Here is a 22,815-nt window from a genome sequence, read left to right as displayed (position 1 = left end):
GAACTAGTGTACAGCAGTCAAATAACTGCTGTGGCGTAGAAACTACAACATTTCCCTCTGCATTGTGGTGGAGTAGAGGAAAGTAGCATAAAATGGAAATAAGAAAAGCTCAGTCTTATCTGTAACTGTTTTATCATGTGGGAAATCTGTATTATCACAAAAAGTTTGCTTCTGTTAACAAGCCGCCTGTGTTATTTCTATGTGAAGACACTAAATGTCCCGAACTCCTCAATGCTGCTGTGTGGGTGTGCGTGTGTGTACGCGCACGCGTGTTTGCTCACGTCACCGGCAATTCCAAAATTGGGCGGAGCCACCCGGTAAACTGAACCGACAATTTCAACTTCCAGATAAACTTTCTTTTGTAAACCGTGTTTATACCGCTGCAGAATGTGCGACGGGAATCTCAGTGTGTCTCATAATGAGGTAAATCATTTATAGTTGACAGCTATTAACAGTTAGCTAATATCGAAGAACAAAACAGCTTTTGAACAGCAATTTGAGACAGAACAATATTCAGATACGACATCCGGATTTTGTAACTTTAATTTATATGGAGTATTTGGACTGTTATCGCAGTGCGTTCATGTACTAGCCATGTACCACTTCGTTATTAGCTCATTTACATTTGAGTACACCTAACGGGAACCTGTGTCTGGCAGTTAGACTGTCGGCATGTAGGCTATTTATGCCAAACTGCAGAGTGTAACTTACAGTAACCTAAGTTATATTTCGATGTAATGACTCCATGTGTTGGTGATTCTTGTAGCTGATTCTTGTGTTGTTACTGTGTCAAAAACACTAACAAAGACCGTGGATTGGAGGAATGTAGTTGTTACAGGCTACAGCTTCTGTGGCTGATTTTTTTCTGTGTGTGTGTGTGTGTGTGTTTTCCACAGGCACTGGAGGCCTGGGTCCAAATGTAATGGCCACACTAAGGACCAGATGGCTTCTGTCCATCTTGCTGGTCAACCTGCCAAATTGTTTTGCAGGTAGGCTTATTCAAGGCTTGTGCACATGTTTCTCAAATACTGTATAAGTTGAATTATTCCTATTCTTAGGTGCTTATACTTTGCTTATGTCATACTTTTACTGCACTGCATTCAGAAGAAAATGTTGCCATTTGTACTCTACATTTATTTAACAGCTATATAATACTACTTTCTTTGCTGAGTAAGATTTTACATACAAAATACATGAGCACCTTGTAGGAAATGATGTATTGTTAAAGAACACACTACCCATGGGTAAATAAAGTATGTCAACTTAGCTCCATTTCAACCAGCTACAACATTCAAATGTGCCCACATGTTAATCCAATATAAAGGAGTTTGTCTAAGCTTTGGTATCACTATTTAAGTACAAAACACAAAAAAATACAAAATTAGTCCCCAACAAAATATACAGTACATCTATTGTATATTTCATGCATTCTATGTTGATACTGAGGGTTGTCTTTTTACAATTTTTATAGTAAAGAATGAGCTGGCTGTTTTATGTGCAGCACATGTTCTGCTTACACTGAAGGCTTTATATCAAGCTTAACATGTTTTAATGAAGGGCTCTTAAGGCTAAAACAAGCAAGTTTTGTCTTTGTAGACTTACCCCGTATGATTTTGCGATACTGTCTGTATTTAAGAGGAAGTGGTGACAATGGAAGGGCGCAATCACTGGGACCCAAACTGGTGTCTGCTCATTTCCTGTTAGTGTTACAGGCAGGGTGCTTCCCTGAAATGTGCAGTGTGCAAGCATCACATTGATCACCACTAAAAGTCTACAGGCTTACGAGAAATGGGTAAAGGTGACAGTCTTATGATGAATAGAAAAAAAGGCGTACGTGTGTGTGTGTTTGTGGTAGTATGGGCCGATGCACGTATGAGTAAACAGGACTCTTTTTTTGTATTTTTCTCTTTGTTTAATCTTCTCTCTCTTTCTGTCTCCTTGTTATTACTATTACTATATTGTCTCCTTGTAGTTACATTTATCTGACTAAAACACTGATGGACATAAATAAGGTCATATGGCGTCACCTGGAGTAATGTTTACAATGCAGATCATTAGATCTGGCAATACAAGTAATTTAGTGCTGCTAAACCTAGTCCACACATGCAAAATGAAATTATATTGATGGGATGTCTAAGTTTGAATCAGATCCAAATCTTATCCTATTAACCCTGCCCCCAAGAAAAAAAGAACAATGAGACTTTTTTTGAGTGGCTCTCAGAAAGGAACAGAGAACAGAGCTGCCGTTGGGCTAGGGGTCAGAGGTCCGGGTATAATTCAATTCAATTCAATTCAATTCAATTTTATTTATATAGCGCCAAATCACAACAAAAGTCATCTCATGACACTTTACAAATAGAGCAGGTCTAGACCGACTCTTTATAATGTTATTACAGAGACCCAACAGTTCCCACCATAAGCAAGCACTTTGGCGACAGTGGCAAGGAAAAACTTCCTTTTAAGAGGCAGAAACCTCGAGCAGAACCAGACTCTAGGTGGGCGGTCATCTGCTTTGAGCGGTTGGGTTGGAGAGAGAGAGAGAGAGGGAGAGAGAGAGGGAGGGAGAAAGAGAGAGGGGGAGAGACAGATAGACAGAACGAAAGACAGGCAGACAAGCAAACAGGCAGAGATGTATGGCAGCACTAGCAGTAGAAATAGCAGCTATAATTATAATAATGATGGAAATATGACTGATGATAGTTACATCTGTAATAATAGCTGAGATTAATAATAGCAATAACAGCTTTAATAGTTGAATTGAATTGAATTGAGTATAAGCTTTGAATAGATTTTAGAGATTCCTAGGAGCTAAGGTCCTTTGCTCCTAGAAATCTCTAAAATCTATTCAAAGCTATTATTTTGATGTCTTCATGCCACTTTCATGCATGTTTTTATTTTAGCTGTATATTTACTTTGAAATACTTTGGTAGTTCGTTTTTGTGACTCATAATGTCCTGGAAGATTGCCTCAGTGGGTCAGTACCTCTGCTTGTTGTGACTCATGGTGGTGGCATTTTGGATCAAGTATGTGCCACTGCCCCTAACTTCATTGCTTCAGTTCAGTTCAATTCAATTATATAGCCTCAAATCATAACAGAAGGTATATCAGGGCACTTTTCATATAGAGCAGGTCTAGACCATTGTAACAGTCTGCCTCTCTCCTCACCTCTGTCACCCTCTGATGCTGGGGAGGAGGATCCCGCCATGGACGTCTCTGACGAATATAATAATATGACGGGGGTTAACGGCCAGAAGCAAGACCTGCATTGTTTCCAGTTTTACCTGTCTGCATTATTCCCTGCACGTGCTGAAAATAAAAGTCATTACCAACCATACCTGCCTGTATCTGTGCCGCAATTGGGTCCCATACCAACCCGTTACAACCGTACTCTTTAGAATATTATTTACAGAGACCCAACAATTCCCAACAATGGATCTGCATGTATTGTTTTGGAGAGTACAATAGACATTTAAAGGCCTAATTCAACAGCCCTGCAATAAATCCTACCTTCATGAAGATTATAATGTTCAGTTTTAGTTGAAGCTATTTTTGTTACAAGATAATGTCTTATTTCTTTTATTAGTTTTGAAGTACTCAGTAACAGACAATCACTTTTGGTTTTATCCCTTACTCTCTTTGTTTTTACAGGTCCTCTTGCTCATCCCTCTCCTAAGTGCTACATCCCATGTGATGAGAAAAACTGTTGGGTATATATCCACTGTACTTGGGATCCAAGGCCGGATCCTCAGATCCCCACTAACTACACCCTGCACTGGGAGCAGGCAAATACTGAGTAAACACAACCAAAATATTCCATGTCTTAGTCATCTGTTTTGAGTTTTGATGACAATAATCTGCTGACTTTGGGAGATGCCTTCTGAATTTGTTTTACTCCTCTTGTATTGTCTTGTCTTGTCTTCCAGGGAGGAGCATGTGATCAGTGGGACAGGTTTGAATGGATTTATCCATCGTGAACACTTTTCTAACGGAGAACTTCGTGTTTGGGTCACCAACCAGGACGGTTCTGCCAAATCTCAGGAGGCTGTGTTCAACACAGCAGACATCAGTGAGTCAGTCCTGCACATTCTCGTTCATGAATACAGACGCCACCAACAATGACAATAATAACAATAGTAATAGTAGTACTTGATGCCTTTCTGACAACCAAAATCAAAATAACTGACCTGTTTCAATGGAAAAAAGTTGGTACTAACTTTATCTTCAAATTAATTAAATTTTATTTGGGTTTCTGTCTCTGTGTCTAGTCAAGCCGCCCCCTCCTAAAGTCAAATCGAGTCATCAGGAGCCATTAGAGATTGACTGGATTTCCACCTGTGATCAGCTGCAGTTCTCTTTGGGACACTGTGATGTCCGACATCGGACTGAGGCAGACCAAGTCTGGCTTGAGGTGTCTTTGGTTTAGGCTTCCACTATTTTCCTTTTCTTCCTCTCAACATAGTCCACACTGTGTAATAGAGTACGTTAACAGTGCTGATGAATGAATAAATGAATTAATGAAAGTCCTGAAAATAGATAATCTTGCAAGAAAAACTGTTGTTTTGAAATTGTTGAAAATTGTTGATTGACTAAAGCTTTGTTAACTGAATAAATGTTGAAGCTCATTTTTTATCTGTCTACATAGGAGGAGGGCGGATTCTATGGCAGCTATACATTTGACAGTCCGCAGCCCTGCACAGTGTATGAATTTCAAGTTCGCTGTGCCTGCGTCACAGGCTTGATGAGTGACTGGAGTGCAATCCACAGGATGCAAAGCACAGAGACGGGTGAGTCCTCATTTGGGATGTGGTCTCCAAATTTAGCATGGCAAAGAATTTGGAAAAGGTTATAGATAAATGTTTATTGTTTCGTATGTTTGTTTAAGTTGTTTTTAACTGTTGAGTTCAAAAGCATCAAAGGAATAGTTTGACATTTTGGAAAAGGCGCTTGTTCATTGTCTTGCGGAGAGTTAAATAAGAAATGAGCATTAGAGGTGCTGACGTGTGGATTTTGTTACCACAGCTATTTCCCCCTGTTTAAAGTCTTTGTGCTAAACTAACTGGCTTAGCTTACTGTACAGACATGAGAGTGGTATCGACCTTCTCATTTATATCTGAGCAAAAAGCAAATTACTGTAATTCCCAAAATGCTGAACAGTTCCTTTAATTTGACACATGACCATAATTACATTCTTCACTCTATAATCTTAGTGTCAATATGTACAGTAACATGGTGACAGTAAGTCTGCAAAGATTAAACTCTAATCTGATTCACCCCACCAGTGTCGTCTTCCCCCATTGGGTTCTGATTTTGCCATTATCTCTCTGGTTTTCTCTCCTTCTTGCTGTCCTTTTCCCTCTCTCGTTTAGCCCCTGTTGGAGAGCTGGATGTATGGAGGGACTGTGGGATATACCCTGCAAGCTTTGACTGTGGTCTGACCTGGAAGGTAAGTAAACAAATTACCGTCACAGTCATTATTCTCTGATCGAAATGATAAACCCACAATGAGTCCCACTTTGCAAACTTACCCCTCGCTATCCTCTCCTTCTCTTCATCCCATCCAGAGGCTTCCTATATCTCGGGCTTGCCGTCTCATTCTGGGATATGAAGTCAGACTGTCTTACAATAACGGCACTGCGGTGCTGGTGAATGTGTCCACAGCTGAGCCAAGGGGCCAGTTGGTGTGTGATGAGATGCAATGCCACTTCACTTCCTCTCTAAAGGATGTATCGTCAGTCAATGTATCTGCCTACAACGCTCATGGTGCCACAGTGCCTTCTTATCTTGCTATGCAAATACCAGGTATCAATTGTCATAAAAGTATGGAAAGCTATAAGTTAAAAGTTAGAGTTGAGGTTATGGTCACTATTTTCAGTTCCTCTCTGGAAAATTCTAATTCTCTAATTCCTTAATTTGTATGTCTCCTTTTCCTGTTTCTCAGCAGAACTAACAAAGCATTTGTCTCTTGCTAAGGTAAAGAGAAAAATTCACAAACTCTTCACCTCAGAATGAATGAAGAGAACCTCACTGTGTTCTGGGATCTGCCATCTCGGCCCCCTGACAACCTGAAGGAATATGTGGTGCAGTACAAACAAGCCGGGTCTCCTCCAGGCCAAGGATTTGATTGGATTAAAGTGGACAAAAACCAAACAACAGGAATTTTTAAAGGTCTGTTTGATGTGGACTCTTTCATAGCCAGAGGTAGAGATTACTTATACAACAACGCTGCCTAAGTATTTCAAACATCTAATTGAGTTGCCCCAGAAAGTGTTGGAGAACATTCATTTAGAAACCATCACTCATTGATGATTGCTGATTACACTTTCATCTTGATGAGCGAATTCTTAAAAATCACTGGAAAAGGACTGGAAAAGTGTTTTTATGGTTGGACTTGTGCTGGCTGTTTTCAAAATGGCTGTCTTACTCTGATGTGTGTCTCCACCTACAGGTCAATTTAAAAAGTACACGCCCTACCAAGTGTCACTGTTCACAGTATCATGCAGCAATAAAACCCATCACCTTTTATCACTTCTTGGGTATTCTCTTCAAGGAAGTAAGTATTTATGCATTGTTCTTTACTTTTGTTTGCTAATTGTGACCTCTCATCTGTCCTCATATCAAATGGAAGATAAACTTGTAATCCTCATATCCCTTTCTCAATCACTTTTCAGTCCCCTCCAGAGTGCCATCATTTAAGGTGTTCTCCATTGCTGCCACTCATGTGACCCTGCTTTGGGAGCCTGTTCCCCTCTCAAAGCAGAATGGGGTGATCCTGTACTACCAAATAGGAGTAGACAGGCAAAACGGTACATATCAACAATATATAACACTGTTATTAGCAAAGGAAACCCATGGGCTTTTTGCAAAGATTTTGTATGGATGGATCAGATATATTTGTCATTTTATCATCTATGGATGGCAATGATGGTCTGTCCACCTCTTTAGCCCAGACTGACATATCTCAACAACTATCAGATGGACTACCATTACATTTTGCACATTCATGGTTTTCAGAGGATAAATCCTACTGACTTTGATGATCCCCTGAACTTTTCTCTAGAGCATCTGTTTGATAGATTGGCACTACATTTGGCACAGACATTCGTGGTTGCCAGAGGATGTGTCCTTATAACTTTGGTGATCCTCTGACCTTTCATTTAGGGCCACGTAAAATGCCTCAACAATTGGATTGTTATGAAATTTGGTACAAACATTCATGTCACCCTTGGGATGAGTTCTAATAACTTTAGTAAAAAATAACTTTTCATCTAGTACCATAATTAGGTCAAATTGTTTTATTTGATTAATTGTCCAATTCTTTTGTTTATGACAAATACCTGCAAAACCAATGACATTCCCATCAGCCCCAGCTGTACTTTATGTTCAGTACTTTACACAAAGTAGTCATTAGCAAACTAAAGTTGTTGTCAGTTTGGTGTGTCTCTGTCAGCTGTTCTCTGACTAACTAACCTCACTCCAAACAATTTGTCTCTCCCAGTGTACAATGTCAGTGCATCCCCACAGCATGGAAATAAGACTTTTGAGCTGCCGCATCTCAGTCCAGGACAGGAGTATGATGTGTGGATCAGAGCTGTGACAGTGGCGGGGCCTGGAGCAAATACCACCACAAGGTTCAAAACCAAGAACCACGAAGGATTTGGTATTGCATCACATCTTAACTATTTCCTTGTTGCATGTGACGATATTAGGATGAGCTGTATGACAAAGAGTTTTAAGAGTTTTTAAGAGAGGAATTTGATATTTCTTACAACATAATAGCTGGATGAAACATATTTCAGGCTGTATTAGTTTATCTCTCTCATCTCATTTCTCTCTCTCTCTTTTTCAGCACACTTAATACCAGCCCTGCTTGGAATAATATTTCTGGTTGTAATATGCTTTTCTGTTGTTTTATTCAGGTGAGATAGTCATCTTAAACTACTTGTCTTTTACTTATGTTATTCTTCTGAATCTCTACTCTCCTATCTCTGTCTGATCTAGAGATGCGGTACATCACAGTTTTTCTTTTTTATTGGTAAATACTTTGACTTTCACACAAAAATGTGGTGTTATCCTTTCCTTAATAACGTATGACTTTAAGATATACTTTTACAAGCAAAAACAATATGATTATTCAGTTCTGGGGTGCTAAAACTGTGTGCATAGAGCAAGGATAAAAAGGATATTAAATTCAAATTCTCACCAATCTCGTCTCATACAATGTTGATATGAACAATAAAGCTAAGAATATATTAATGTACATGTTTTTTTTACTTATGTGTCTGCCAGTGCTTGTCGAGGAGAAAACAAAAGGTGTCCACTGGTGCCTCCGTGTTTCTATGAGAAAGTGCCAGATCCTCGCAATAGCCATATTTTCAGACAGATGAAGCACCAGGTGAGAGGCTGGCATTATAGGACTTCTTTGCCTTCTGTAAGCCGTGGTCTCATCTCTGAACAGGGTTTACACTGATTGTTGTTCCTGAGTAATGCCATCATATTGCTATTCCACTGGTATCCCGTTTACAACTACATGCTCACCAACGTAGTCAAGTTTGTTACTGTGTATTGCCAAAATGCAAAAAAAAATGTCTCTGTGTGATTTCCCTGTAGATTAACGACCCCTTGACTTGGATCTGCATTCCCATCTATGAGCCACATCCCAAGATCTCTCTGTTGGAGGTTGTGGAAATCCAGCCCTGGGCTTTCAAGTCCTGTATGGAGAAAACCTCAGACCATGACAGATTAACTAGGCCAGTGGTTGGAGATGGGTGCTCACAGATGGACTGCCAAGATGATCAGAGGAGGGATACTGCCACAAAGAAGTGTCATAGGACAGATCATAGATATGGAAGAGAGGAGTACAGCAAAATGGTTGACTCTGATGAGGAGAGGGACAAGAAGGAGGAGGACAGGGGGGATTGTTGGAGCTCATCAGAGGAAGAACAATTGACGACAGGTTATGAAAAGCACTTCATGCCCACTGCTTTGGAAATACTGGAAGTTGGATGATTTCTCCACGTTGGCTTATGGATATTCATTTCAGATGTGTATTTGTTTAAATGTGCAGAACATTTTCAATGTGGAAATGAGATTTTATAAGATGACCCTCTGGACAGGCCTCTGTAGCCTCTCTCTACAGGACCCTGGAGGGTTGACTCAGATCATTGGAGGGCTAAAGGCAATCCCTCTCTCTCTACCCTGGTTTCCACCCTTTGCATTTATTTGTTTTAGTATTTGATTAACATTTGTTTCACCATATGGTGTTCACCTTTCTCATTTCAGCTACAACTCCCCTGTTTTTGTCTTATGTTGAGCCTAACACAAATGCATATACAAACTTGAGCCCCAAAATAAAGTATGCAGAGTCACTGTCACTGACATTGATAGCACCTGCTCATACACGATCATACTTTATGTATAAGCATCTCAGGAAACACAATATTAAATTATGTGTGGATTATTAAAAGTATATTGTATACATTTAAAAGGAAAATCCACCCTAAAACAATTTAAAAACAGAGCTTCAAGAACTGTTGCTATTTTAACCCACTGAATTAAAATGTTCAGGTGCTATTTCCTGTATTTCATCCACATGCATGTTTTGTTTACATTGTTGCACCTTAAACATTATCAGAAATATATGTATATGAATTAATGTATATTTGACATACATACAGCTGTCATAAGTGATAAAAAACCCCAAACAAAAACAGTTTTAATGTGTGTCTGGCCTCAGAGTTTTTAACTTATTCAATTCAGTCCACGTAAGTGACAACACAGCCAAGCTGCTGGAATATGGTACAGTATTTCCATATAGCACAATCATCGCACAGCCAAAATAAAGTATTACACCTAGTAATAAAACATATAAAGCCATAATACATAACACATCACCTTTATCCAGCAGCATGTCACAGAACAACACATTGTTTACTAGGAACACTGTTGAAATCTATAGGATACACTCTGACAAAGGATCTAGTGAATATCCTACTCAATATAAAATGTCCAATTCCAACAAAAATATAAGAAATGCATTAAATATAAATATTGTTTTTTAAATTGAACTTGTGATTTTTTATGTTGCACGTTTCATTTGATCTTTGAAAAAGAAGATAGTTGAGTTATTACGTGCGTTGCTACTGATCAAAACCTATGATATAAAAATGTATAAATGTACTGTAACGTTATTTAATCCTTACCATTCTTATGTATTTGTTGTATGTTGTTTGTTGTATGTTTATTTTGCACTTAATTATTAACCGTTATTTTAAAAATGTGACCAGTAATCTCGCGAAGTTAGCGAAATGTGTACTGAACGGAAGCCGCCATAGGTCAATTTCAATCGGCGTGCTCATTTGAACAAGAGGAACCGCTACGAAGCACGGGAGAGGAGCGGCCCAGTACTGATAATTCTTCTTTCAAGTCAATATTGTACGTACAGTATTGCTACGCTTGTACTTTGACAAACATTTTAGACATATTACATCGACCGGACCTCCTCATTGGGTAAGGTGTTCTGATAAAGCGAATATCAAAGCAGCTGTCCGTTATTTAGCATTAGCCTGGTTAGTAGCATTAGCGTTGCTAGTCAAACGCTATGCTCAGACGGCTTAGCGGCTAACGCCAGCTTGCAAAACGTGTTCGCCAAGTTTGTACCTATTACTGTCTGCTAACGTTGTATTAACCGTGATGATTTACACGTCCATACAGATGTTATTTTTTTCTTGAAGGATGAGTTGGTACAGGGCGTTCTTTGGTTAGCAGAAGGTGGTATTTACCTATTTTTATGCCGGGCACATTGTGACCACCCAGTCTGGAACTACCATGTCGTCTAGGCCTTAGAAAGAAGGACAACTTAGATAGCATCAGGTCAACTGTGTATAGCTATCTCAAATGGTACGCAACTAACCTATAAAATCATCGATAATGGACGTTACAGTAAGAGTAAACTAACCAGTGCACTGAAATGTAACTAGTTATCGTGAACCACACGGACTGCTAGCCTGGAACCTGGGAAGGCGGCCCTGCTACATAGCTAGCTATAACTTGTTCCCCGACAACTTTTCTCGCACTTTGACCAACCACAGTTGAGCACGACCCCTCAGGTAAATCACAAGTCTCGGGTCCACGTGCTGTAACGTTAAAGCATGGTGTTGAAATTTGAACGGGAAATATGAAGATACAAAGCGTTTCTGTAACTTAGACCGACAGGCCGGGGTGGTGTGGGGGTGGGGGTTGGATTAACTTGGAGCGGTTAAACCGGGTCACAGAGATTTTAGCTGGTCATGTTGTCTAATGTCCTCGTTTTTGTGCCGCAAGCCGATTTCCAATTACAATTTTAGGTGTTGGCATGCTGGGATTCCGAGGCCACCCGCTGCTACGTGTTTATTTTACTCCTAACCCAGCTCTAGTGGGCCTATGTGCACCTTGAACCTACACCATGTGCACCTCCAACTTCCTACATATAACCTTTGGCTTATTCCCTTTCTTCCTCAACCATTTTGTACATGAGTTGATTATATTAAAACAACAATAAGTAGTGTCTTCAGAGGTGTATGTAACTTTTCAGATTATTAAGCAGGGGCCTTTTTAGTAGTATATTGCAGTGACTGGTTGTAGAAATGCTCAGCATAGGACCATTTTTGATATTAAATAACAACCCATGATAGGTGTGGTTAAATGTACTTAAAGTCTGGTGCTATAGACATTTTGCATATTAGTTCAAAAGTCTGTGATTTGCATTAGGAATCTGTATAGCGTAAAGGTGTTAAAGACTTTACTTTGCATCCAATGGAGCTTCATATTGTGCTCTGTATATAAATTACGCATACATATGCATGTGGACTTTGGAGATGATGCATTAAAAACATCTGACTTCACTGATGGTGTTTGTATTCATACTGTCTGATCCAGAGGCCACTTGCTTACCTATTTCTCCTTAGTCCTATTTACTAATCTATGTGCATTATAAGAATACACTGGAAAACATGTAGGTTGGATTGATTTTTGTATGTGTGTTCTTCAGGATGGAGTGGCAGCCAGATGAGCAGGGACTTCAGCAGGTCCTCCAGCTGCTCAAAGACTCACAATCACCGAACACAGTCACACAGAGAGCTGTCCAACAAGTATCCTACTACAGTGTAATCCGAGGGTGGGCATAGTAGAGCAAATTAATGATATTCTCACTGATTTACATTTTAACCTTTACCATGTTGATTTATTGTTACTTCTGCCATATTAAGTTGGAAGTGGAGTGTTTTCTGCTTGTTGATTACTCTTTTGTTGCCCAGAGTGGAGGGGGTGGCCAGTTGTTCATGTGCTGGTAGCAAGCCTCTGATATCTGACACTTGAGTCAGCTGCAAAGCTAGGGAAGTGTTTTTTTTGCAAGTATACAATTGCACATAGATACTTTTAAATCTCTTTACACCTTTTAACTGTATTTATGCATGGAGTTATTATTAAAAATAACAAACTGTACAAAATACAAAAACAATTTGGGTGACCCATCCAAAAATATTGTATATGAGGAAAATGCCAGTGATTCCATGTAGAGGAAAATGTTTGTGCTTTTTCTTTTTGACTGTACAATTGTCAAACACATCACTTAACACAGAGATCAATGGGTAGTAATTTGGAATTTTAAAGTGAAATGGTCCTTAACTGCTGTACTAGAAACTTGAACAACTCAACCAGTTCCCTGACTTCAACAACTATCTCATCTTTGTCCTCACACGACTCAAAACTGAAGGTGAGTAGTAGCTAGATGTGTTTTCACATATATCTCAGCCTTACATGACAGATTTTTTATTTGAAAAAAGAAAAGGAGCACTGCTATGTATGGCTAATTGGCTAATAACCAAAGGACTGGTATGTGGACAGGAAAATACCTAATTGGTGCATCTATACTTGTTTTTAGGATCCATTTGAATAGTGTAAAAAAACAAAACGTAAAATCAAGGCTTTGGTCACCTTTATCCAATATCGTAGCAACCATGTTCCAAATACACTCTAACATTATTTGTTGTTTGGTTGTTTCTCTCAACCTTTTGGCACCTTTCTTCTTTTCTCCATCTCCTCAGACGAGCCGACTCGCTCTCTGAGTGGTCTGATACTGAAGAACAATGTTAAGGCCCACTACCAGAACTTCCCCCCAGCTGTTGCTGACTTCATCAAGCAGGAATGTCTCAACAACATTGGTGACCCCTCGCCTCTCATCCGTGCCACAATTGGTGAGTTTGTGTGTCTGCGTGTGGCTTTAATGCTGTTCTCCATCACCAATTATTTTTGAGGGCTAGCTTCCATCTAAACACCCATTACACCTACTCCTCCCCTGCTTTCCTTCCGTTACTCCCTGGAGATGATGCATAAAATCAACAAACCTGAGTGCCTGTGAAGGTATTTGTATTCATACTGCCTGATCCAGAGCTGATGCTAAGGCAACTGCTTATGGTCTTATTAATTATAAATCACTATCTGAAGTCTGTTATCTGTGCCTCTCTTGCTCCTCTAGGCATCCTGATCACTACTATTGCCTCCAAGGGAGAGCTTCAAACGTGGCCTGAGCTGCTGCCCCAGCTGTGCAACTTGCTCAACTCGGAGGACTACAACACCTGCGAGGTCTGCACCTACCCTGCTCTGCCTTCTATTCTTTTGTCTTCCCCCTTTGTGTCCCCCTTTGTGCTATATAAGAGCAGGGTTGTCACTTTTCTTTAAAGCCCTACACACCCATACAGGTGTTTTCACTTATTCTGGCTTATTTAGATCTCTGCTGAGAATTACCTGAAGTCCCCAAACTTCAAGTACAGACACAAATGATAAAGGTTTGATTTGTCCCACCCTGGCAGGTGCAACAAAACAAACAGGAGAGTGGGAGAGATGTCAATCAACCATAGTTTATACATGCCCCCTGAGAAGACGTCTAATCAAGCTAAATAATGGAAAACACCTATATGGGTGGATCTGCATGATCAGATTTTTTTTTTTGGATGATTTTTGTTCATAATGTTCAATGTTTTGAATCATTTAAGTGATACTGTATGAAACACTGGGATTTATTTTTCAAACATCACTTGGGAGAGCAGCAGTCCTCTTGACAGGCTGAGTATCTTTTAATATGGAGGTAGTTGTTCCTTTCCATACCATTTTTGATAAGGATTGATATCATAGGGAAGGCACAGGTGTAACCAACAGTATTAATTATTGCTATCTAGATGTGCTTGTTAAACTGCATACTGGAACCATACATCTCTGGTACTGGCACACATGAATGAAATATAGGCATGATTAGCTCAAGTTAGTTTTATTGTCATCTCTGTAGGAACCACTGAAATCGTCTTGAATTTCTAAGTAATGACAAATAGAATAGAAATTTTATTAGTTGCATCTGTTTCACATGACTGAGAAGATTTGCATTTGTTACTTCAAATTATTCCTGTAAACACTGAGCTGAAAAGCGAAGTCTGCACAGTGCATTCAGTACTTTTGCTTCAGTTGTAATCTCTGATGCAGTCTCATTCTCTCCTCTGTCCCTGTATGTTTGCGTTTGATTTGACAGCCTCTCTGTGTATGTCCGTGTCTCAGGGCTCGTTTGGAGCACTGCAGAAGATCTGTGAGGACTCGTCAGAGCTGCTGGACAGCGACGCTCTGAACAGACCCCTCAACATTATGATACCTAAATTCCTTCAGTTCTTCAAGCACTGCAGCCCCAAGATTAGGTACAGGAAAAGATAGGGACTCATTATTGATTGTTATGTCATTTGCATCTGGGCGTGATGCATAATGTAACACCTGACTAACAATGAAGGTGTTGGTATTCATACTGTCTGATCCAGATATTCTGATTTTACTGTCCCTGTACCCCTCACACTGACATACAACTTAAAGTGTTGCATTAATTGCAAATATGATTCTTAGAGGGTACACTGTAAGTGGCATTTCAACAGTTTTCTTGCCCAGAAAGAAGCTTAGGTGATGCCTCAGTGTTGCTCGTTTGACTAACATTTTGGCCAACACACAAACTAAAATGAATTTTTTTTTTTATCACACTAACATGAGCACTGTGCAAGTTGAGGTGTCAAGGCTTTTTAAATACATTCTCTTTTTGTGTGTGAAAGAGGACCAATTGTTGCTGTTTATTGGTTGTTAAACAGAGACATTATGCATTTTAACACACTCTTTCATCATTAATCCACCTTTGGTTGACCTTGACTGTTAACATATTACACTGACTTAATCAATTTTCCTGTTGATCCTGCAGGTCCCATGCCATAGCCTGTGTGAACCAGTTCATCATTGGCAGAGCCCAGGCTCTAATGGACAACATTGACACCTTCATAGAGGTGAGCTGTGTATTTGAATACCGATGTAAATCTTTGCTGTGTTTGAATAGCAGACCAGATCTCTGTCATTCCCTCATTTTTTGAAATTTGCTTTGTTCAACCCAATTTTTATATATATATAATTTTTTTCTTGTTATTCCTCCCCGCCACTACTAGAGCCTGTTTGCGCTGGCAGCAGATGAGGACTCTGAGGTTCGAAAGAACGTGTGCCGAGCCCTGGTGATGTTACTGGAGGTTCGCATTGACCGTCTCATCCCACACATGCACAGCATCATCCAGGTAAGTGTTGGACAACTGCCCAATCAGCTGTAGACATCTTTTACGTCCACGTAATTGAACGTGGGAGACGTTCATATTTCACTCCACTCAGAATTAATCTTGCATTTGGAAATGATGAGAAACCCAGCTCATTGATTTACAATGATACCTATAGTTCCTAATGTTTCTGATCCAGATTTGCTCTGTACCCACTCATCTTTTGGTGTGTCAGCTCACACTTAAGTGTCACACATGTACTTTTCTGATCTCCTGCAGTACATGCTGCAGAGAACCCAGGACCCTGATGAGAATGTGGCTCTGGAGGCCTGTGAGTTTTGGCTGACTTTAGCAGAGCAGCCCATCTGTAAGGAGATGCTGTCCGGACACCTGGTGCAGTGAGTAGTAGCATATTAACTACTGTTCATGCACTGTGTTTTGTGTTGCCAGATGACAAAAATGATCAGCATGAGCCTGTGTTGATATATTTATATGCCTGTGTATTTTGTTTATTTTTGTTTTATAATGTGAAATATTAAGTTATCACAGTAAAAGTTTGTTATACCTTCTTTGGGTTTTAAGGAAGGTAGAAACAGAAGAAAACATAATTTAATACAACATCACCACTTATCAACTTGTTCATGAGATTTGATGACTGTTTTGATTAAGCAAGTCTCTTCCTTTTCTCTCTGTTAATATAGACTAACACCTATCTTGGTAAATGGGATGAAGTATTCAGAGATAGACATCATACTATTAAAGGTGAGCTATCTTCGTTCTTGTATGGTTTTACAATACCTTATTCTGAAAAATGCCCTTATATGCGCTATGACTTTAAGTCTGCATTTCAAAGTTACAGCAAAATACGGAAGGAAGATGATGATTTAGAACTGGAGCTCTTTTTAAAAGTAAGTTCCAAAAAGGACATATGAAGTAAAACTTGTATGTTTTTGTCCAGGGTGATGTGGAGGAGGACGAGGCAGTACCAGATAGCGATCAGGACATCAAGCCCCGTTTTCACAAGTCGCGCACCGTCACCTTGCAGCATGAAGGAGGGGAGGGTGAAGAGGGTGAGGACATCGAAGATGATGATGACGACGATGACGACACGCTGTCTGACTGGAACCTGCGTAAGTGATGGAGAAATGCAGTTACTGAGGCTTTACAAAATTTGGAGGGTTATTGTACATTTTGTCATACTTTAGGTCTGAATCCATCGTGTGTTCTTTGCCTATCGTCTCCAGTCTTCACGTCCCTTTAAACTCCTCAAATGTAGCATAGGTTTAACAGTCTTACAAAAACACTGGAGTGGAAACACTCAGATGTCAAGTACAGTTAGTTTCTATAAAATTAAAACATCTGCTGTCAGGTCACTTGTAATACAAAGGACCAGCAGGTTGGAGGATTAAGAGGCTATAATTGGGGTTTTCTTTTCGATGTAGGAAAGTGTTCAGCCGCAGCACTGGATGTGCTGGCCAACGTGTTCCGTGACGAGCTACTGCCCCACCTCCTGCCGCTCCTGAAAGGTCTGCTCTTCCACCCGGACTGGGTCATCAAGGAGTCTGGCATCCTGGTGTTGGGGGCCATAGCTGAGGGTAAGACTCGCAGGACAAGAGTTCTCACATAAACTTTATCGGAAATGCCACAAGCTATCTGGAAATGATGAGAAACCCAGCTCATTGATTTACAATGATACCTATAGTTCCTATTGTTTCTGATCCAGATTTGCCAAGGCTCTGGGGGCTAGTATCAATTGCACAATGGTGGTATTTTTCTCTCAGTTCCCACTCATTTTTTCATGGTTCAGCTCACGCTTCATTCTCAAACACATCTCCTGCAGTATATGTTCTCATCAGCGAACATGGCACTAACGCTCTCTATTGCAATTAGGGATCTAGTTCATAATGCTCATGTGCAACTATGTTCCCATTGGTAGTGAGCTCATGATAAAATGCAGTAAAAATAATTCTGTCTTATGAAAATTAAGGCAAAGGGCAGCAAGTAAATGTATACAAAGTATATCTGCATATTCTGGTAAAGAGACTAATAGGAAATATTTCAATTAGCAAACCTCACACTTGCAAAGCAACTATTAAAATTAAATAAGATTTTTACCCTAATCTTTAATGGCAGAAGGTCTCTTGAAGGGCAAATCTTTTGTAACTTCTCCTTTCCCCTTGTGTTTGTTTGTTTATTTATTTATTTTACTGGCTCCTCTCTTCATGCCTCAGGCTGCATGCAGGGCATGGTGCCCTACCTGCCGGAGCTGATCCCCCACCTCATCCAGTGTCTATGCGACAAAAAGGCCCTGGTGCGCTCCATTGCCTGCTGGACCTTGAGTCGTTATGCACATTGGGTGGTCTCCCAGCCCCCCGACTCCTACCTCAAACCCCTTATGACAGAGCTTCTTAAACGTATCCTGGATGGCAACAAGAGAGTGCAGGAGGCCGCCTGTAGGTGAGCAGCTTCACACTCCTCTCCTTCGTATGTGGATATGATGAAAATCCCAGCTCATTGATTAACAATGATACACTTTGTTCCCATATTGTTCTCTGATCCACATCCTGCAGTTATCATTCATAGACTGGAAGAACCATATATATAGATGAAATATTAATATGTCCTCCGTCTTGGTCCATCTTAGCGCGTTTGCCACCCTGGAGGAGGAGGCGTGCACAGAGCTGGTGCCCTACCTGAGCTTTATCCTGGACACGCTGGTGTTTGCCTTCGGGAAGTACCAGCACAAGAATCTCCTCATTCTCTACGATGCTATAGGAACCCTGGCAGACTCAGTGGGTCACCACCTCAATCAGCCTGTAAGTCCTGGGAAATTTAGACCTGCACTCTGTGGTATTTCACTACATGCAAGATCATACTGAGAGAGAGAGAGAGAGAGAGAGCGTTTCCCCTTTGTTTTTCTCATAAAATAGATTTGATAGATTGTTTTTGCCCCTAATAGAGCTTTAGCTAATAGAATCATCTTTGCACACAATTAACTGTAAATAATTTTGGGAAATCCACTTGTTTGCTTTCTTACTGAGAGTTTCATGAGAAGATTGATGCCACTCATTTGTTTTATGCATTAGTTTTTGTGCAATTGAACAAAAAACAACAAAAAAAATGCCAATACGTGAGTTTTATAGATGCTGGTATGCAGATTTTGTTACCGTTGGACAGAGCCAGGCTAGCTGTTTCCCTGTTTCCAGTCTAGATGAGTGGTATGGATCTTCCCATCTAACTCTGCAAAAACAAATTACATTATCTTTTGTATTTTAAACCTTGAATCACATCTTTGTTGAAGAGTTTAAAAAGTGAAGGGAAACCCTGATCTTACCAAATTATATTGTTTCTCAGGAGTACATTCAGAAGTTGATGCCCCCCCTTATTGCCAAGTGGAACGAGCTGAAGGACGAAGACAAGGATCTTTTCCCACTACTAGAGGTGAGAAGTTGATTTTTGAAGTACATCCTAAACAACAAATTGTGCCTGTCTGTGTTTCTTACAAGTCACCTTTGTGTTTCTTTCAGTGTCTGTCATCAGTAGCCACCGCCCTGCAGAGTGGGTTTCTGCCTTACTGTGAGCCTGTCTACCAGCGCTGTGTCACACTAGTCCAGAAGACACTAGCTCAGGCTATGGTGAGAACACAAACACACGCACAAAGTAAATGCGTTTGTATATTTAGGGATCTTTTTTAAGGCAAAGAGACATTGAAGCTCATCTGCCCTGTCTGTACAGATGTACAACCAACACCCAGATCAGTATGAGGCCCCTGACAAGGACTTTATGATTGTGGCCTTGGATCTGCTGAGCGGCCTGGCTGAGGGTTTGGGGGGTCATGTGGAACAGCTAGTGGCCCGCTCTAACATCATGACCCTGCTTTTCCAGTGCATGCAGGTAAGAGGGAGTTTTTTGTAATTTCTCTCCATATTTTGATTGATGTGGGGAAAAAATGCAACCAAACATGGATCAGGACAGTTTGATACATATTTACTGTACAAGTATAACACTAAGGTGTCTGGTTTGTGTTGCCAGGATACCATGCCTGAGGTGAGGCAAAGCTCCTTTGCTCTACTGGGTGATTTAACCAAGGCGTGCTTCCCCCATGTTAAGCCCTGCATTGGTGAGTGTGCTTTACTGACTTGCTCTGCCACAGGTAGATTGAATTACATCACAGGCCCTCTACTGTCTGGTTATCGGGGAGCACCCAGCATTGACCGATTGTGATACTTGTTGTAGCCACAGATGGTCCCATGTCTTGAATGAGTGACTGTTACAGTTGGGACATTGTAAAGGAAGTGTGTGTGTGTGTGTGTGTGTGTGTGTGTGTGTGTGTGTGTGTGTGTGTGTGTGTGTGTGTGTGTGTGTGTGTGTGTGATTGGATGTCGCTCTGTTTGTATTGTAACCATTGTGTCCATGTCCTCCCTCCAGCTGAGTTTATGCCCATCCTGGGGCTCAACCTGAACCCAGAGTTTATCTCGGTGTGTAACAACGCTACCTGGGCCATTGGAGAGATCTCCATGCAAATGGGTGAGAAAGCAGGTTGTTAATGTTAATGTCCTTTCTGTTTCCTTTTTGGTTGCGCTTACTGCAAACAAGTGCCCAGTATCTGGATATGATGAAACACCCAGCTCATTGACACAAAATGATACATTTTGTTCCCATAATATTTTCTGATCCAGACATTGCACACCTCTAGGTGGCACAGTTGAGTGCTTGCATGCGGGTTTACATGCGTGCAAGCTTGTGTGTGATTCAGTGTAACATATGCAAACCAGTCTGCAGGTCTGTGCAAAACGCACTGCCTTCGTCTTTCCCTTTGCCATTAAATGGGATTCCTGGAACCTGGAATGTTTCACTCCTGGCAGAACAGCTCTCTATCTGTAGACATGTGCAAATCCTTTTCAGACCATTATATACAAATGTGATTTTGGCAAACTTTGCCTGATTGTGGGTCATGCAGTGTGCTGTGTCCCTTTTTTGTCTGTCGTAACACTTGTGCCATGTATTGGCGTAGCACCGAAAACCAACCTCAACATGCTTGCGTATTGTGTGAACGTGTGCGCGTGCATGCCATTGTGCATGATCCAGTCAGCCAGTGACACTCTGTGTGATCTCCTTACAGGCACAAGTGTCAAGCAGCAAACAAGGGATTGTCCTGGTGAGCGTATCTTTTAGACCAAACACTGCAAAATCAAATGAGATTTTTATTTTAGAGATGTTGTGACTTGCGTCTTCTTTTTTTACAAACTACCCAAAGAATCACACAAAGGCTATAAAATTATTTTTGTTGCGCCAACTCCTGAATTGCTTGCATAAACACTTTTACATTTGTTGATGACTTTGAATTTGCAGACACCTTATATCAATGATGGCAGCTGTCGGCCCGTTTTCAACGTGCACTGCACTTGTTTGATATATTGAGACCGCGTTGGTTAGATTTTTATGAAGGCTCTGAAAACATTTCATTCATTTCATCATGTTATTACTATGACCAAGGAATCCATAGTTAAAACTGTTCATTCTACAGGAATTTTCTGTATTTGTTTTACTCAGTGCTGCTCTTAGTGGTTTGAAAAGGGGCGAAGCTCAGTGTCTCATGCCTGATGGGCATCAAAGTCAAAACTGTAACATTGTGACAGTTGTCACATGACATCCACACTGCAGGTGGCCCATTTTCCTCCGATGGTTAATGGTGTGTTCTCTTTCTGCTGTGTCTATAGGTGCAGAGATGCAGCCTTATGTGGGCATGGTTCTGCCACACCTGGTAGAGATAATCAATAGACCCAACACACCCAAGACTCTGCTGGAAAACACAGGTACACACACGGTCATACACACACAGTATAAGTTGGGATGTTTTTCAAATGTCGGGCGATGGTGAATTTTTCTTCTGTCTCCCTGTGTGCAGCCATTACGATTGGCAGACTGGGTTACGTCTGTCCACAGGAAGTGGCACCACAGCTGCAGCAATTCATTAGACCATGGTGAGTCAGATGTGTGAACATTATTATCTGGGTATCATTAAATACCCAGCTTATTGATTTAAAATAAGATGTACTCTGGATGTGATGAAACACCCAGCTCATTGACACAAAATGATACATTTTGTTCCCAAATTATTTTCTGATCCAGATATCACACACCTCAAGTCATGTTAATGACCTGGAGCGACTGAATTGATAAACTAAAACTTATTGTACCTCTTCTCAGGTGCACATCGTTGAGGAATATCAGAGATAACGAGGAGAAGGATTCAGCCTTCCGGGGAATCTGTGTGATGATAGGCGTCAACCCTGCAGGGGTGGTGCAGGTGAGGTGATATGCTTTAAAGCTGTTGTGTTACAGTGGTTAGAGAGACAGGGGTGCTCCACCTCACTGTTAAATTAAGTAACTAGTCCTCTCTGTCCAGGACTTCATTTTCTTCTGTGACGCGGTGGCCTCCTGGGTCAACCCCAAGGATGACCTGAGAGACATGTTTTATAAGGTGAGTTCCTCATCAAAAGGAATACCACATCACTGATCCCATCTTATCAAACACATTGATCTGATGGTATTTTAGATGACTAGCATTAAACTGTTCCCTCCCCATGTGTATTACTGGCTCACCACACTCAATGATGATCACTTATCAGACATTCGAAATCTGATTACATGGTGCGGATTCATTTTGAGTCTGAGAAGTGTGGGCAGAGCTTTCTGTTTGAGGAGGGAGAGCAGATGTTCCTAAACACAAAACTGTGAAATTATCACATTCAAGGTAGCATAAGTGATAACTCAGCATCACTCATTTAAGTAAATCAAGGCATCGAGTGGATGTTGACAACTGACTGTTTGCTAAACCCTTCCCTGATTCAACCATTGTCCAATCATAGCTTAGCAAATGTAACTAGGCATGGCAACTTCTTGTTTTTTCTTCTTTTTTTTTAGACCTTAGTCAGCATCTGTGATTGTCTGTCTGTTCATTTCCAAGATCTTGCATGGCTTCAAGGACCAGGTCGGGGAAGAGAACTGGCAGCAGTTCTCTGAGCAGTTTCCTCCTCTGTTGAAGGAGCGCCTGTCAGCCTGCTACGGCGTCTAACCCAACTGCCCCCTGGTCCACACAGGACACCAACCTGTTAGGTATGTCCAGCAAACGTCTCTGCGTCACAAACCCCCAAACCCCCTTCTGGAAATGATGAAACTCCCAGCTCATTGATTAACAATGATACATTTTGTTCCCAAA

At 40.8% G+C, this 22,815-nt stretch overlaps 2 protein-coding genes and 2 non-coding genes across 9 annotated transcripts; all 4 read left to right on the top strand.

Moving 5' to 3' along the window:
* The first annotated feature begins 395 nt into the window (after positions 1–395).
* Positions 396–9,709, top strand: il12rb2l (interleukin 12 receptor, beta 2a, like). Its single transcript, XM_070922425.1, has 15 exons — positions 396–423; positions 897–989; positions 3,649–3,793; positions 3,924–4,066; positions 4,266–4,408; positions 4,643–4,784; positions 5,367–5,443; positions 5,562–5,799; positions 5,971–6,165; positions 6,446–6,550; positions 6,669–6,803; positions 7,496–7,657; positions 7,847–7,916; positions 8,287–8,392; positions 8,608–9,709. Exons 2-15 carry the CDS (start codon positions 923–925, stop codon positions 9,004–9,006), a joined length of 2,127 nt encoding a protein of 708 aa, XP_070778526.1. The 5' UTR covers positions 396–423; positions 897–922; the 3' UTR covers positions 9,007–9,709.
* Positions 9,710–11,846: 2,137 nt separating this feature from the next.
* On the top strand, positions 11,847–11,913 carry LOC139300841 (small nucleolar RNA SNORD41). Its single transcript, XR_011598861.1, has one exon. It is a non-coding gene; the product is annotated as a small nucleolar RNA SNORD41 (small nucleolar RNA).
* Positions 11,914–12,026: 113 nt separating this feature from the next.
* On the top strand, positions 12,027–22,671 carry LOC139299736 (transportin-2-like). 6 transcript variants are annotated; one of them, XM_070922610.1, is made up of 24 exons: positions 12,027–12,125; positions 12,673–12,748; positions 13,080–13,229; positions 13,511–13,617; positions 14,581–14,714; positions 15,257–15,338; positions 15,495–15,617; positions 15,873–15,991; positions 16,295–16,355; positions 16,552–16,723; positions 17,036–17,188; positions 17,825–18,050; positions 18,238–18,409; positions 18,948–19,034; positions 19,121–19,228; positions 19,329–19,487; positions 19,626–19,713; positions 20,022–20,120; positions 20,716–20,751; positions 21,314–21,409; positions 21,502–21,577; positions 21,804–21,903; positions 22,003–22,077; positions 22,564–22,671. In XM_070922610.1, exons 1-24 carry the CDS (start codon positions 12,027–12,029, stop codon positions 22,669–22,671), a joined length of 2,706 nt encoding a protein of 901 aa, XP_070778711.1. The 6 variants fall into 6 exon arrangements, with proteins under 6 accessions (XP_070778711.1, XP_070778713.1, XP_070778710.1 ...); XM_070922612.1 differs by lacking the exon at positions 20,716–20,751 and having other exon boundaries at positions 21,320–21,409; XM_070922609.1 differs by lacking the exon at positions 20,716–20,751.
* Positions 14,763–14,831, top strand: LOC139300842 (small nucleolar RNA SNORD41). Its single transcript, XR_011598862.1, has one exon. It is a non-coding gene; the product is annotated as a small nucleolar RNA SNORD41 (small nucleolar RNA).
* Positions 22,672–22,815: the final 144 nt, after the last annotated feature.

The sequence above is a fragment of the Enoplosus armatus genome, chromosome 17 (genome assembly GCF_043641665.1).
Source record: "Enoplosus armatus isolate fEnoArm2 chromosome 17, fEnoArm2.hap1, whole genome shotgun sequence".
Lineage (NCBI taxonomy): Eukaryota > Metazoa > Chordata > Actinopteri > Centrarchiformes > Enoplosidae > Enoplosus > Enoplosus armatus.
The sequence above is the reverse complement of the archived record's forward strand: the minus strand, read 5'-3'. Positions and strand labels throughout refer to the sequence as shown.